This window comes from Terrapene carolina, unplaced genomic scaffold (assembly GCF_002925995.2).
Source record: "Terrapene carolina triunguis isolate 2854851 unplaced genomic scaffold, T_m_triunguis-2.0 Scaffold113, whole genome shotgun sequence".
Taxonomy (NCBI): Eukaryota; Metazoa; Chordata; order Testudines; family Emydidae; genus Terrapene; species Terrapene triunguis.
The window spans coordinates 31230146-31247593 of NW_020664464.1; the positions used below are offsets into that span (position 1 = coordinate 31230146).

At 36.9% G+C, this 17448-nt stretch overlaps 1 protein-coding gene across 1 annotated transcript in view; it reads right to left on the reverse strand.

The window, feature by feature from the left end:
- Positions 1 to 283: 283 nt before the first annotated feature.
- Positions 284 to 17448, reverse strand: part of PRDM6 (PR/SET domain 6) — an 89784-nt gene continuing 72619 nt past the window's right edge. The window contains exons 6-7 of the mRNA XM_024193347.1: positions 8223 to 8399; positions 284 to 398 (exon numbers count right to left, since the gene is read on the reverse strand). Of these exons, the coding sequence (XP_024049115.1) occupies positions 284 to 398; positions 8223 to 8399 (292 nt within the window). The remainder of the gene's footprint in view (positions 399 to 8222; positions 8400 to 17448) is intronic.

A 17448-nucleotide genomic window follows, 5' to 3' on the forward strand; every position in this document is an offset into this window, starting at 1 on the left:
TTTTAGAAATAAAGCAATACATGGTGGGACTTGAAATGTTAGCAGTCCCAGGTTATTTGTCCATTGAAATAAGTCTCATCCCTAATCATAAATAAATAATCTCTTTCCTGGTCTTACTTCCATGCCAGGATCAATATCTTTTAACATCTTACTTATTTTATTACTGCTTTTGGTTTTCTGGGACTGATTGAAAGTTGCTCAGAGGAAATCTTTGGTTTTGCTTAAGTGTCCGTGACATTTAATCATGACTTTCCTTGCAGTTTAATTCCAACCAGTCAATCAGTTAATCCACTTCAATTGATTCTGTGCTCTCTGTTATTGGCTTGCACTCATTGGGCATCCTCTGGTGTCGACTCAGCTGGGTGGCTTGTGTGAAGCTCCTCTCACACCTCTCGCACCTGGTGAAGGCAAGAGAGAAAATTGAGACTGGGGAGCTGCTCTTGCGGGGAGGCGGGGAGTGATGGGCTTTGTCTCATCCTGTCTAATCAGAACAGACACTCAAAAGTGGCTTCAGATTTTACTGGCTCAAGAGGTTTAATTGGTGGCTACTTCCAAGGCCTTGATGCCTATGATGGGACAAGGCCTGTCTGATTCAGAACAGAGGAATCTGTCAATAGACAGGGGGAAGGTGATTTCTCCAGAGAGGCCTGTCCTGCTGTAGCTCTGATCACTGTCAGTTCAAATAGATAAAGAACAAAAAGAGATTTTTAGGAGTGAGCCATCAAAGCAGCAGCTTGGCTGCAGTTTTCTGCTCTATAACCCCTGAGGAGAAATTGATGACAAATAGAATTTCACCTTCTGCTAATTTAAAAATCAGAAATTCACCTATTGGAAGAAGAGAAGCTGTAGAGCAATAATTGCTTAGTGTAATAACAAGAGAAAAACTCTGTATTTATCTATTACTATATAGTTGGGTTTACTTTAAACAATCTGGTAGGATTAGTGCTTGGTTAATCAACTGTCTGAAAACATCCACAACATTTGATATAGTTGGGGGGAGGGGGAGAGAAGAACTCTTAATCAGCAGTGTGTGTTTCGTTGTCTTTTAAGTCTTTTCATTACCCTTCCCCCCTCTCCAGTGAACTACAATCTGTGGCAAAATAATCAGAGAATTAAGATATGAAATTTGAGGGGAAAGAAAAGGGGTTTCTCTAGTTCAGAATGAGTCATCTGGCCTTCTAGTAAAAGAGAATCCCTTGTGTATCTAATATCAACTTCTTTACATATTGTGTCCTCTTAATTAGCACTGAGAATGCTAGATATAATTGTACAATGAGCTAGGAATACAGCAGATTTTTCACTGTAAGGCGCTCACTCATAAAGCCACCATTAATTTAATGGAGCTGTGTGATGTTTTATCTTCATCAGTAAAAGCATCACTATAATGAATTAATGCCCCAGCTTCAAAAAGTGAGGAAAACAATGGCCTGTTACCTTGTATCCATCTTTCTCTCTTCAGTGATATAAATCAGTGGTTCACAACCAGAGGTACACATGCCCGTGGGGTTATGCAGAGGTCTTCTGGGGGTACATCAACTTATCTAGATATTTGCCTGGTTTTACAACAGGCTACATAAAAAGCACTAGCAAAGTCAGTACAAACTAAAATTTCACTCAGACAATAACTTGTTTATACTGCTCTATATACTGTACACTGAAATATAAGTACAATATTTATATTCCAATTGATTTATTTTATAATGATATGGTAAAAATGAGAACATAAGCAATTTTTCAGTAATAATGTGCTGTGACACTTTTGTATTTTTATGTCTAATTCTGTAAGCAAGTAGTTTTTAAGTGAGGTGAAACTTGGGGGTACTCAAGACAAATCGGACTCCTGAAAGCGGAATAGTAGTCCGGAAAGGTTGAGAGCCACCGATATAAATTACTGAAGCTGATTTATTACAGGATTTGCCATTTACAAAAAGAGTAAGAAGGCATATTCATAATTATGGTATGTTCTACATGTTAGTAATTTAAAAAAAAATGTTTAGGAACCCAGGGCACAGATATTATTCATTCATCTGAGCTATTGTACCAGCATAGAACATCAACATCCGTACATTGTGTTTCTTTGATTGTCTTTCTGGGAATATTTTTAGCAGCCTGTTCTACTGTTAAAAACTGCACTGTGATCTTGACAAATGTAAAATGTCAGCGTTAGGTCTGATACATTATCAGCTCAATGAAAATAACTCAGAAGTATTGATTGCCTAATGATTTTTTGGTGTATTCATTAACGTCTATGTGCAGATCATCCTCTCTCCAGAGCTCCTGAAGTGCTGATGACACATTAGTGTATTGCTAATTGTTTATTAGAAAACTGATTAGTTACCAGATTAGTATGTCAAAATATACTACTTTTCATTACTTGACAAACTTGCAAATTATATTCTTATATATAAAAAATCATGAAGGAACTGGAATCAGTTTTGGTGCCAGGATTAGTTTAGGCTATACGAGTCACTGCAATTTCCTCAACTTTGCATTTTGTTATTTGATATATGACTCGGTGTGTGTGTGTATTATAGGTATATGTTTGTATTATGCTGTACACACATTCTAGATCAATACAGACCTATGTAGATCTACACAGCAGTGTTTACCTACATATTCCATATATGATATATGTAGGCTAAGATTTTTCAAGCATGGGCCTGTAAAATTAGGCTTCTAAATTAATATTTGGACACACAAAATGTGGCTTGATTTGCAGAGATGTTGAATAAACCAGAAATCCCACTCAGTTGATAGGAGCTGAGGGTACACATAATTTTTGAAAATCATGCTACTTGTTTAGGTGCCTAAATAATTTTTGGTATAACTGTCTTGAAAGCAGTTTGAAAAGTTAAAAGTCCATTGCTAAAAATGTGGACCAGGAAGGAAGGAAAGAAATCACTTCAATATAAAAATATTTAGTGAACCAGTTTGATTACAAATGTTAATTTTGTATGTGTGGCTGATCATCTTTAAGGCCTAGTATACAACAAAGCACTTTATGCGCATATGTAATCCGATCCCTATTCAGCAAAAACCTTAAACTCATGCTTAAATCCCATTAAAAACAGTGGGGCTATGCACATGCTTAGTTTGAAATGCTTCAAATTAAACACACATTCAAGTGTTTTGCTGGTTTGGGGCTAGGTTGCTCAGCACACTGGAGGATCAAGCTGTAAGTAAATATCCAGATATGAACAGATGAGGTGGGCCATCACAACCATCAGTATCACAGTCTTAGGATAAAGTAGAAGGAAAGAAAAACAGAAAGTGGACAGTGTATAGGAAATAATGTTTCCAGGATTGTGCTGTGGGTTTTTTCTGTAATGGCTGTCCTTCCCCACATACTCTCTGTAAAGTAACTGGTGTAGTATGCTGTATTCTTCAAATGGACCAACAAAGACAGATACATGCATATATTGAGCCACAAGTGTTTAATATTGTGCACTAGTTAAGTAAACTGATAATTGGTGGGGAAGGTGGCCGGCATCTAGTATATGTGGAAGCAAACGTGTTCCTTAAAGTTATTGCAGAAAGAGAGACAATAGTTCAGCTCAACAGTGATCACTCACAAGGGTTAACACACAGATCACAACCCATCCTGATTCTCTCTGAGATTTTAGGCGAGATTTTTCAGACCAGCCTCAACACAATCTTTATTTTTGAAGGTGAAGGTTTGTTATTACATAATGTGGCTGTAACTATTAGTAGTTATTCTTCCTACTACCTGCTACGAAGGTGCAATCAGAGGGGACAGATGTTCTGTACAACCACTAATATTTATTTCTAAAATGCAGTGTGGGTTTCATTTACCCCTGAGCAGAAGGCCAACACAAGAGCCGTGTACTAAAATTCCATATAAGCTCTTTGAGAGCCCTTTGTGGCACTTAAGTGGTCCCTAGGCCCCATGTCAGGCCCATGCACAGGAATGATTTAAAACTGTGCCACCGAGTTAGAGGCCATTACTGAAAACTGGATCCTTGTTATTTTTCATATTTTGAAGGGATCGTTGTTTTGAATGAAATTGGACAGCTGTTATACCATAATATTCAATGGCACCATATGCAAGATGTATCAAGCTCTTGCCTTATCCACAGCACATCTCTCTCTTTTACTAGTTTGATTAAGGGGGTGGGGAGGAGAAAGAAGAAAGTGTACATACTTTCGCTTTGCTCAATGGAATGGCTGGTTTTCTAAGGGTCTCAAACAGCATTGACATCATGGTGGTTTTTCAGGAAGTACTGTTTGGCTAGATAGTGCCTATGTCACTGTTCTCCTAGTTCGCTGCACAGTACCCTGTCACTGTTAGTGGTTGTCACAGCAGTAACATCATGTTCCTTTAACTCATCTTTAGCTAGTGTCACTGAACAGGAAGAGACTGAGGGAGTAGAATGTAAGATAGTGGCTTGGTCAATAATTTTCTGTTTTTTCCCACCTTTTAATGTGGTTGAGAACTTTGTTCCAGATTAAGAGCCATAGTGGAGACTTCAGTGAGATAAGAATACATAAAACATTACAATGATGAGGCTCAGTTCATAGCTTGTGACGACAAAAAGAAATCCCTTCCAACTGCTGCCCAGACAATGTAGCGAGGGCTTTGATTACACATAACCTCACTTAGCTTTTTTTTAATTGATAGGGAAATGCAAATAGAAAATTCTCACACACACATACAGCTAGACCTTGCAGCAAAAGAACCTTCTCCCACACCGAACCAATCACAGACTACCCCTTTAATAATAATTTTTAAACAAATTGTAAAGGGATTTTAAAATATGTCTTTTTCAAAATTGTGAGCACACAACTTTACATGCAAAAAAGTGCATGAAGTTGTATAACTAATCTATGTGCATAATCACTGTGATTCTGTGTATATTAGGCCAATATTGCATAAAAGGCTAGTTAAATGCTTAACTGGCCCTTTACGTGAGCGTTAGTTGGTTTGCGCATGTAATCACATTAACTGTACATGCATGTTACTTGTGTGCACATTTCAGCTGTGAAATTGCACATAAACCATTTTTAAAATTACACCCATGATATTTTTAAAATAATTTAGTTCAAATTTTAATCAAAAATGTTCTGTAACTTAGTACTAGAAATTAAAAAAACACCGGAATACCAGCAACTTTCTGAACATATGTCAATTATCTCTTTTGTTAATTCCAAGAATATTCCCAAAGCCTATTCAGCCAGAACACGTTAAATTCTGTCTACATTGCCATGATTGTCTGTCCTTTAGGAGTCGGGAGAGTTTAAACCAACGGACTTTTTAGTTTTGCACTGTTTAAGTAAGCATATGCTCAAATCCCCTTTGCAAATATATATATTTTTAAAGTACATTGTGAAGCAAAACCACAAAAATTGTCTTTGAACCATGTACTACTCCTTGATATTTTAAAATGGCCTCAGAATGTGTTTGGGGTTTTTTCCTTTTGTTTTTTATGTTTGTTTTAACTTTAGTATTAAGCCCTCAATTACTTCTTCTGGTGGAAGATTTGGCAGCAACCTGGAAGGATCTGAATGGTGGTAATACACAAAAACAATAATAGTACCGATCTTTTAGATAGCCCTTTTCATCAGTAGATCTCAAAGTAATTGATAATCTTTTTAATGTATTTATCCTCACAAAACCTCTGTGAGGTACATAAGCTGCAGCTCTGTCTCTCCCCTCAACTGAGGGGGAGGGTAAACCGATTTCTGGATAATCTAATGCCCACCCTCCTGCATGCTGGTCCGCATGAGTGCGGGGGTCTGCACTTGTGGAGAAGCTTGCAGGATCAGCACATAAGAATATGGATCCCCTCCTCTGACATCTGGGGACAGGGAGAGTTGGAGCTCCAGTTTAGCTCCATGTGACATCACTATTCAGGGTCCTCCAAAGCTCTTGTAAAGACCTTCAGCAAAAAACAGAGAAATTAGAACTGATGTTTCTGTATTAAGCAGGTTAAAAAAACCCTAAGACAATTGTACAATGTTGTTCTTATCCATTGTAAGGAAGCAGTTAAGGGTGTACACATGTGTGCAAACACACACATTTATTTATATATTTCGCTACTCTGCAGTTCACCTTTAAGAAATGGCAGAACTATATTGTCAAGTACATGTATGTCTTAACATGAGCAACAAAAGAAACAAAAAACAAAACAACACCTCAGAATATCTGTTAATTACATAGTACTCAACTAAACACTTTCTTTCAAGAATGAGATTGTGGTGTCACAAAGAACATTATGGAAAAGAAAAAAAATCACCTGACCAAAGGGGGGAAAATTAATGATTGTAAATGGGGCAAAATAACAGCTCTATTGGAAACATGACAAAAACAGGATGTTAAAAAAAAAATTAAGTGGAGTCAACAAGGTTACACATAAGTAACACCTTAACATTAAAAGAAATCTATTTTCCACTTTGACCTGGGAACCTCGTCAATTAATTACTAAAATCTATTTACACAGCAACTAGATAAAAATCAATCTAATGGCCAGCACTATTTTTGGCTCTCTTTCTATGGGCTCTGTTCACTCAAGATACTGGCTCTGTGGGGGTCATTGTTGAGGCTGCAGGATTCCATGACTTGACACCCACAAAGCTGTCCTATTTTCTATTCCTGGTCCCCAAAATCTACTGTATGGGATGTGCCCAGAATTCTTATTCTTGTCCTTCCATTCCCCAGCACACACATACATGGAGGCCATGCTTCTCTTGTGGCCATATATGGAGGCTGGGCAACTCTGATGGAATCTTGCTATGAGGGGGTTCAGTGATTGACAGAAGCTCTCTTACATTAGGCAGGCATAAAATACAGGAAAAGAAAAATCATGCTGAGTGAGGGCACGTAGTGAACTGGGAAAGACACTCTCTCCCTTCAACTCCTTATTTCCTCATCCCCAGGTGAAGAAGATCAGGTATTTTACAGAAAAGAATGGTTTGGTTATTTTTTCCCGGGAGGTATTGGTTCCAGGCAGAAAATTATATGAATCCATGTCTCTCAATTCAGCTAAGAGAGAGAGACTTTTTACTAATGCACATTTTCTTCTAGAAGAGTCTCCTAGATTAAGTAAGGAGTTGGTCAGAGCAGAGTCCTTTATCTGCATGAAGTAGAACTTACATTAATCAGCTGTGCACCAGCCTCACAAATACACAAACAAACAACAAATTTCTGTGGCTTGGCTGAGTGTTGGGTTTTATTTTAAATGAATAACTAGGTAAGGTAGATAAGTGATTTCTGTACCTCCTCAGAAGCCTGCAGATCTTGTTAAATCCCCTCTTTTATCTGAGCTTATACCTCTTAAAGAAGTCCTTCATGAAATGTAGATAATAAAGGTCTCACTGTGTACATGTACATTGAAACCTGCACTAAAGGTATGACTACATGTAAATCACTAGAACTGCAGAGACAGTTACAACAACAGGTAACCACTTGTCCTAAGAATGCACTTGCAAATAAAGATGGGCCCAAGCCACAAAAATTCAAATTTAGATTTCCAACCCTACCAAGTTTGGGTGTATTCTGATTTCAGGTTTGGGATTGGCCCATTATAGAGACAGTGACATTAAAAAATCTGAAACAAGGTTTGTTTCCAAACACCCAAGGAACGTTTGAATTCAGAATGTTTGTATCAAGGATTTTGTTGAACTATATTCAAAGTTTCCAGCAAATTGAAAACCACCTTGACTGACAGCTGATTTTCTCTGCTTACTTGGATGGCCACTGCATTTGCAAATTATTTTTATGAGTTTACTAGAGTCATGTCATGGGATACACATAGTATTTTTCCAATGGTCCTGAGTCTATTTTTCTCTGTATGTGATAAACAGTTACAAATTAACTGGTATATGAGCTACTTCAGTGTATTGACAAAACAGCGATGAACCATATTATGCCTGTTACAGCACAGTCTCGACCCATCCTCTTCAGTTTGTCAGACATTTTCAACTAAGGTTCTCTAATTGAGAGACAATTGTTAAACTGCTATTTAAATTAAAACAATCAAGTTTTGATTGGATGACAGGCATTTGCTCTGGGCCATACATGTATTAGGTATCTGCATACATGCCTGGTTTGATTCTGATTTCAGTCACACTGCTAATGAGTCTGTCTGGAATCTTGACCTTGTCTTTCAAAAGAAGCTCTCCCATGGGCTGTTATGGGTGGACAACTGCTATGCCTTTCCCTCTCTGCTCACTGTTGATCAACATTGGTAGCTTCAGTTACTTACTTAAAGGGTTTTTCCCCCGTATGCGTCCGGATATGATTGTTGAGTGTTGTAGCACCAGCAAAGGCACGGCCGCAATAGCCGCACTTGAAAGGTCTGTCACTGGAATGGGTGACTACGTGGTTCCTTAGTTCTGAAGGTTGGGAGAAGGACTGGGAGCAGTGGCCACACTGATAGGGTCTGCAAAACAATAGAAACACCACATGATCACTACTTTCTATTTCAGCAAATAGAAAACAACTTGGGTGGTGCAAACTAATTTTTTCAAATTAATTTCTTAGTTTTCAAAGAGGAGTCTGGATGTGAATCTCTGGATCTATAGTAGGAAACATGCAAGCCCCCCATCCCCCATGAATCACTATGCAAATTTAGAGGACAGAATCCATGTACAGAAACTGCCAGAGATCCTACAAGGCCCCTACAAAACCCCCAATATAATCATAAAGTATTCTTCAGGTATACACAAAACCTGGATTAGATTATATGTCTGATTTTTTAGTTTCCTCAAACTAAGGGCCCAATACCATATTCCTTATTCAATGAAAACTCCCTCTAACATAGGGATTTGAGCCCTATGCTAGCAGACTCAGGAAGTCCTATTCCTCTCTAGCATTAGTGCAGTCTTAGCTAAAAATTTTACCTGTACTTGTCACTGGTATATCCCAGATTGGTTTCTATGACCGTTTGAAAATATTTTTTTTCTAATCCCTTGTACACTCCAAAAATTCCAGCTCTTTAAAGAGGAACTTTCACAATGAGACAAATTTAGAAAACAATCACAAGCTTTTGCTTTTCCTATTATTTTTCTGTATTCTTGCTGCTATTGAAGACATTTGCATTTAATTAATAGGTTTTTCCATCCTGGCCTGGATTTTCCTTTTGTGTGATCCTGAAATGAAATCATAATTCTGTTTTTGTGACATCTTAATTTCTTGCAGTGAACTGATTGTGATGCCACAAGTTCAGAATTATAACATCATCATTACAAACTCAAGTAGAAAGAAGAGGCTGAGAGACAGAAGGATGAGACAGGACAATAGTTTGAGTACCAATACCATTACTAACTTGTTAAAGTGGCAAAAAGTGTTCTGAGAAACATATACAAAGTAAATCAATTTCTGTTTTGGCAAAATAGATTTAATTTCCCTCCTTTACACAAGTCTCTCTATGTCAAAACGATTTGGTAAACTACTTCAATATTTGGAATGCTTTCTATCTGTTATGACATTTAAAGTAAATCAGTGGCAGGTCCTGTTCTGTTTATCACATTTTTTTTTAAAGAAAATTAAGAATGTCTTAAGGGATATTAATGATTTTTATAGAGAGCAGCAATTCAGGGCACAACTCTTGCTGTCTGAATTTTTAGAGCCAATGGCCAACACAGTCTTAATTGCTCTCTCTTTAACAAATGTGTATGATCAAATGGCTAGAAACCAAAACTAAAGGGAAGGAGATAGTGGTGACCAAGCATGTACAACAATTCAATTAAGTGCAAAATAAAGTGTACCCTCTCATTTGTCAAGTGAGCTGCTTAATTGTGTCTGCTTGCATCGCTGATCACAAATACTATTATTTTATAGTGCTTCAGAGTACTGAGCACTGATTGTAGAATTTTCTTTTTGCTTGATTAATAGTCTGGTATTGGTCAATAACTCAATACTATACCATTTTAATTACTTACATTTGAAAATCTATCTAACTGCTTTTAAAGAAGTTTGAAAGATACATATAAAAGTTGTGGAAAGGTTACCTGGTCTGGATTATTATACTAACATTGTTTCCCCTATTCCCTTTAAAAATTATCTAAGTTCATGTGAAATAATATATTTTAAATAAACACTGATAACTAATGTATATCGATTACCATTGATGGAAGACAAGAGAAATATGTTTTTCTGCTTTACTGCTTCTTCAAATGCATTGTTAACGGATAAGGAAATTATTTATCAAACAGATATGTAAATTCAGGCTTTTTTAGGATTAAATATTTTTAAGCAAAAATAATATATTAAGATATGCTGTATCCATGAACAATTGATTTTCTAATAGTGAAAGGGACCATTAACGTTTATTAGCCTCTGGTTATCTATTTTTAACAGCTCCCATAATAAACAATAAGACACTAAATAAAACCAATTAATCTTTTATTTTTTAACAACAGTCAATATGATTAATTTCACATTGTGAGAAGTCACACCATTCTTTGTATGTAAATACTTCACAGTAGTAAACCAGTTATGAGCAAACATTAAGAAGCCAAATAAAATGTTGCCATTAGCCTCCACATTGATTCAAACTAGATTTCTTGACCATAATGAAAATTTACATTTTATATTATCCACAGTGCATTACACTGTACGATGCACACAATGATGAACTTTGTAGAAGATTGTCTATTCTTATGTCCCTTATCTCTCATTTTGTTGCCTTTCACCCAAATCTTGCAGGAATGGCTATAAAAGATGTTATTTCACCAAATAAATTGACCCCTTGTGTGAGTCTACATAAATGATGCAGATCTCCAATCAGATTAATCAAGAAAGGGATCAATTAAGTATTTTGGAGCTAGATACATGAATCATAAGTTAAGCAAAGCCTGTTTTAAAAAGAAGACAAATTTATGCATGCATAAATGTATGAGCTGACAATTTGTAAATGTCTTATCTACTTTCTTTGAACTGCAAGCAGTTCCCAATATGCAGAACTGTATGACTTTTTGAATACTGCTATAATAATGTATGGTATTTTCCAAGAAAAAGGGTATAAAATAAGCAGAAAAATTATAGTTTTGTTTTGTAACCATTTTTACTGTACTTGGGTTGTTGGTTTTTTTTTCTTCTTAGCAGAAAGAAATCAATACATTGTTTTTTAAAAAATGAAAGCAGTGCAGAAGGATTGAATGTGAGGGATGATCGGTTCGGTGAGTACATGGACACCTTCAGAGCAGGGTTGTCTTTGATGTAGCAGTTATCTCCTGTGCCATCATTTTGCTCTGCCCTGGAAAACCACATTAAGATGGTGGCCCCCTTATTCTCAGGGTCATGGAGAGAATAGGGCTCATGAAATGAATACCAAATGGTGGACTTTATAGGCTGAATTTTCAAAAAGAGGCACCTAGGTTGAAGCTGCAACATGGTTCTGACCCCATCCACAACCCCTCATTCAAAAACTCATACAGTTCTGCATACTGGGGACTGCCTGCAGTGCAAAGAAAGTGGATAAGATATTTGCAAAGCTCTTCCACAAATGCATAACTTTAGGCATGTGGTAGTGCCATTGACTTCAAATAAACTGCCCACGAGTTTAAAGTTACCCATGTGGGTAACAGCTTAGTTGGTTTGGGGGTCATATACAAGTAGACACTCCAGCAAATTTGAATTTCTCTGCAGTTACTTTTATGCATGAATGGGTACATACCAAGAGTACCCTCTTCTATATGTGAATACACATTTGCATGCAAGTAAACTGTTATATGCATGTTTGTAGGTGAAACATATGCATCTGTGTATGAAAATATGGTCCTAAGAATCTTTGAAACATAATTTTTCCGTAAAAATCTATCCTAGCATTTTCTCCCCATCACTGTGTGCTAGAAGTAATATAATAATAATTAATAATTAATAATAATTAATTTACATCTCTATATTGTAGCACTTCAGAAAGGCTTTCATAGTGCTTTAGAAACATTAATTAAACCTAACAAATACATCTCTGAGTTAGGTATTATTATACCAATTTTAAAGATAGTTAAGCTTAAAGAAATGTACATAGAGTGACATACGGTATCACTGAGAGTCAACAAAAAGAACACAGCAGTCCTATCTTCCAATCCTCTCTCCTTAAAAATTAGGCTATATGCTTCATCTTCTCACCCAAACTCAAAGAAAGCATATCTCCCTACCTAAGAGGCAAATTCTGCTGACAGACAAAATTGCACAGCTCTCATTTGCCTCATGTACTAGAAATCCATTTTGTTACCCATCTTTGATTACAAATTTCTATAGGTAGATTCTACAGTGTCAGATCATCAGTGTGTAGGAGCCCTCAATTTCTCTCCTCTAGGGACCAATCCGATGACCCTTACTCGTGTGAGGGTCTCCCCTGGGTGCACACATGAATGTAAAAGCTATGGGCTCAACATCTAAAGTATAATACTGAAAGGAGTTATTTTTAAGAATTTCTTTAAGTATGGGTGAATCTCTGGCATCTGAGGGTTTACAACATTCTCAAATTACATTTTCCAAGATCACAGAAATAGTTAAGAACTTTGTTTTTTGCAGTGTACTTTAAACCTGTCTCTTGAATGTGTAAATTCTGCTGAAACCATTATGAATGTTTTCTTTTCCCAGTGCTAATAATCCCTTTTTTGTCCACTTTCTATGGATGATCAGCACAAAGTCAAACACCACCTATACACTTAACTGAATTTCACTCAAAATATGCATGCTTATCCAAGCAATTGTATAACTTTTGGGGGAGATTGCACTAGAATAAGACAATTTAGTTACTGTTTTCTCATTTAAATAAACCCCAACACAAAAATACATAGGTTTGAAACCACTTTTTTCAATCTTCTTTTAGTAAAAGATTGATCTAATTAATCTATTTCTCTTGTGCCCACACCTTCGGTATTGCAACATGTCTTTTGAATCCAAAAGGGCAGAACTCCTGGACTAATCCAGCTCATATGAACACGTGTCCCATTTCTTTACACTGTCTCCAGCATAAATTGCAGGAAATATTTGAATGATGGGCTGCATGATCAGCGTCCTGAAAAAAATCTCATAATTACTTTGCACTGAAATTCTCAATTTTTCTCTTTTATGGTGAGCTGGTCTTTTATGGGCCTCTTCACACAGTTTCATTCATTATCTTCATGGGTCTCATAGAACTCCAGTGTAAATCTTTTGAGGATGAGCTGCTTGTAACAGTGAGTTTTTGAATACCTGTAAACCTTTCATTGAAATACTGTCAAATCAGCAAAGCCAAATTGTGAATCAGATTCATCGTTTCCTCAGCTAGATAAGTACTAGCCAATAGGAGAAAGCCTGACATACAGCTGCAGATGCATTTCTCACTGTCAGAAGGCTAAGTGTAGGGCCTTGTTGCTAGTGAAGAAACAAAGACATATTGCATGATGTCAGAATGCCAGGAAGCGGGACACCATGGCTTTCCCCATTAAACAAGCAGTTTGTTGCCAAGGCTTTACGAGAAGATGGAAGACTCTGATTCAGGCATCACCTTAGTTTTTACATTACCTGAGTCAATGAAAGCAGGGCATGTTGTGATGCTGGCACTCTCTGCCTCCAGGGAAGGGACTCCATGAATTGCTCTCACACACACGTCAGTGGTTTTGGAGCAGAACTGCAGACATGGGCCAAAGTTTCAGTAGCCTCTTCATAACTGAATGGATATGGCATTGGAGTGGAATCTGCTGTTTTGTATGGTTAAATAGAGGGGGAAATGCAACTCAGGGTGTCAGTGATTCACTCCAACTGCCATTCTGAGTGGCCCAAAATGACTGTTTCAGAGAGGTGAAGAAGCTGTTGGCATAGTCCCTGCACAGGGGCAGGATGAGTGAGGGAGTGCCCAGTTGTGGATGCTTTAGTTAAAACAATCAGTTGCCTTGGACCCTACCACATGGAACATTTGAAGTTACTCACCATGAGATTTATAAAGGGTTTAATGCAGGTACTCAGTCTCCTTCAAACTGAACTGAGAGGACATGATTCTGCAAAGTGACATTTAAGAACTAGCCTACATCTTGAAGTTCTCACAGGGCTCAGATTGATGGGTTTTGTTATATTTACTAACTATGGGCCTACTCCTGCAACTCTTACTCACACCGAATAGTACTTATTCAAACAGAGTAGCTCCATTACAGCCAACAAGACTAAAAACATGAGTACGTATAACTCAGTAGAAGTAAGGATCACAGAATCAAGTCCTCCATGACTTTTGGGGCCATCATTTTGTAAAGAACAAAATAGCTCATATGTTTCTAAACTTCTAAAGCAGTAGGGGAGTGGTACCATTTTGTGCACCTTTTGCTACTATTAACTATAAGTGCTGGAAGCCTGCAAACCTTTTTGAAAAGAGTATGCAAGAACAAATGTTCAATTTAGCATGACATTTACTTTAATTGCAAAATAATCCATAGTCACTCTATAAACAGAAATAGACATTGTTCACAGCATTTCTTTTTTGTTTAGTTGCTATAGGTTTTTAAAAAATAAGTAATTAATTAATTAGGGCAACAGTACCGAGAGCCAAAGATACATTTTTCTTTGTAGGATGTGTATTGCAAGAAAAATATCAACTGGGGTAGAGCCATGATGCCTAGAGAAAAGCATCAATTAAATTGACAACGTAACCTTAAAAAAACAAACAAACAGACATTCATTGCTGAACTGTAGCAGCAAAACAAAGCGTACATTAATATACTTCAAGGAAACAAAAAGCATGAGGGCCAGATAACATCCAGAATCCACCCACCAAGGACACACTTGCATGTATAGTGTCTACCCTCCAATCATCAGCTTAAATACATGACAATCAACAAGAGTAAATATCACACATACACATTGAATATGAAAGTGGGCCACAAGCAACACCTGGGAAGTGCAGGCATCCTCCCTCCGTTAACACCACTACATACTGTACATGACAATCAAAGAGAGAAAAAAGAAAGATGTAAATAAAAACTGGTCATTCTAAGAACTGTTGCTGATTTTTAAAAAAATAAATGAAAATATTTGTCTGAAAATGATTCACTGTGATTGAAGGCTTTTGCTTACCCCTTTCTGGAGCCCCCCAAATGGGATTGTTGGGAATTTCTGCAGCAGAAAAACAGAAGAGAAAAGGGATTTCTGACTCCTGGTTCAAGGAATAGAGGGTCAAATTGCCTCTGTCTGGGCAAGAGTTTAAGGAAAAACTCCAGAGGCTTGGATGGTCCCTGAGTTAAATCTGAATGGATTTAGATCTTACCTCCCCACCCATCAAGTGACTACAGAGAAACTCTACATTATTTAACAAACAGGAAAAAAAAAAAAAGACCTCAGTGGGAAAGGGGAAGTAAATGAAAGGGGCAAATAAGCTTTCATTAAAATCTTAATTAAGCTCAAATTCAAAGAAACTTCTGGGAGAACTTGGGACCCTCCTCATCTTGGGTTCACTATTATCCAGTATTTATTTCTTCAAACTTCTGCCTGCTGAATAGTATTCTGTTCTCAGGGGCTGATTGAAAAACATTTTTTTCTGTCCTTTTTCACTCTTATCTTATCCTCCACTCTCATTCAGATTTCTTCTGAGATAAAGGAAGTTTTAAGTCATTTCCTTCTTTGTATTTCTCAAATCCCAAATAGTTTACATTTCTTAAATTTCACGCGATGAAGTGGGGATCATAGCTACATTCAAGGATCCTTTTCCTGCTTTGACCACCTATAGTTAATCATGCTGCCTGCAAAACAAACACAACGCCAGACTAGATAGTCTCAAGGCCTTTGCTAGAGGAGGCAGCCACAGCTACTTCCCTCACATCAAAGATGCAGTGGCTGGGATGTTTACAAATTTCTGACAATAAACAGGTAGCTGTTTATCGGCTAGAGTGGTGCAGTAGATAGTGGAGAGCAATTCCAATCCTAAGAGTTGCATACAGTATCTAAGGCTGGCAGGCAAACAAGCCTGGGCAATTTACACCTTGATTTCTTGTTGCCAGGAAATTACTTTAAGAAATGAGAGGTGTTCCTAGAAATAAGCAAAGATACTTCTTTTCCAATTCCTATGTTGCTAGGTATATGCTCTACTAATGCCATTTATAGTAGGAGGAAAGACTGGCCATGAAATAAGTTTAAATAATAGTGATTTCTAGTTAGGGATATGAGAACCCAGAAAAATCTGGAATCTGAATTCAAGAACTCTGACCCATACTCCTAACTCCTATATTTTCAAAATGTTGCCAGAGGTTTTAGCTATGTGAATCACAACTAATACAGTTGGGAATTGTATAGCTAAAATCCCAAACAATGTTGGGAAAATATTTTTCTCTGGCAGTTTTGGTTGTTACATATTGTGGGAACTCAGGAGGCATTCGAAAGTTGGCTGCTATCAGAAAATTACATAATTTATAGTATGAAATAAAGCTATTTTTCAATACAAATATATATTTTTAACATGACAATGCTTTGTTTCTGCTGGAGCCAGCGTGCACTTTAGATATTGCTAAAGGGCACAGAAACTTGAGAAGGTTTTGACGCATCCAAAATTTTAGCAACTCTCAAAATTCTATTCGGGATTAAGTTCTAAGACTCTAGTTCTACCATACACACTTTAAAATTCATCTGTTTTTATCCAGCAGCATAGGATATATGCTTATTACACAAACACACACAATATATACTGCTATTGCATTTTTGTCAAATGTAACTTGCATTTGAGTGCTGCATTTAGAATGATTTTCCAGGCGATTCAGCTGTTTTACTCAAGCCTTCTTCACTGCTGAAGGAGAGACAAAACACGGGCAGTCTTTTTAGTTGAATTAATTTGATTTTTGTCTTTTGTGCTGCCAGCAATCAAGATTGTCAAATAAACCAGCTTTGATTCATAAATAATAGTTCCATTATATCTACTCTGCCACTGGTCAGAGTACCTGAAATTTTAATTCACTTGTTCAGCTAAATTTCATCCTCAGTTCATGGCCATAAAATTCTCTATTGACAAACTTTCAAACCAACTTTGACTCTGAGGTATCTAGTCAACATTTTTCTTCTGTGTGGATATTAGTTTATTGAATAAGTGGCATCTGTTTTCCTCCACATCACTAGTGGAGTAGGTATTTCCTTTTGACAGCTTTCCACGATTTATGGGTTTGCATGCTCTGAAGAAAAATAGTACTAAGCAAAAAATTCCAATTCATTACCTCTTAGTACTTAATTAAGTTCATACACATTGCACACTATAGGTGAACCCTGAAATGACTATGACAGCCACTGAACAGCAAGTTATATTATCTTTGGAAGACAAAGAGACTTTTGATTATCTTGACCTCATTTTTTCATCCATAATATTAATAAAATTTCCTTCTGTTTTGTTCCCTCTAACAGATGTACCAAACCATTCTGAAAACAAGATTATATTCTTGGATATTTCCTTTTGTATGTACATTTAGGTACCAAATGTTTTTACAAATTGTGAAGTTAAGCAATGGCCATTATCAGCTTACTTCACACAG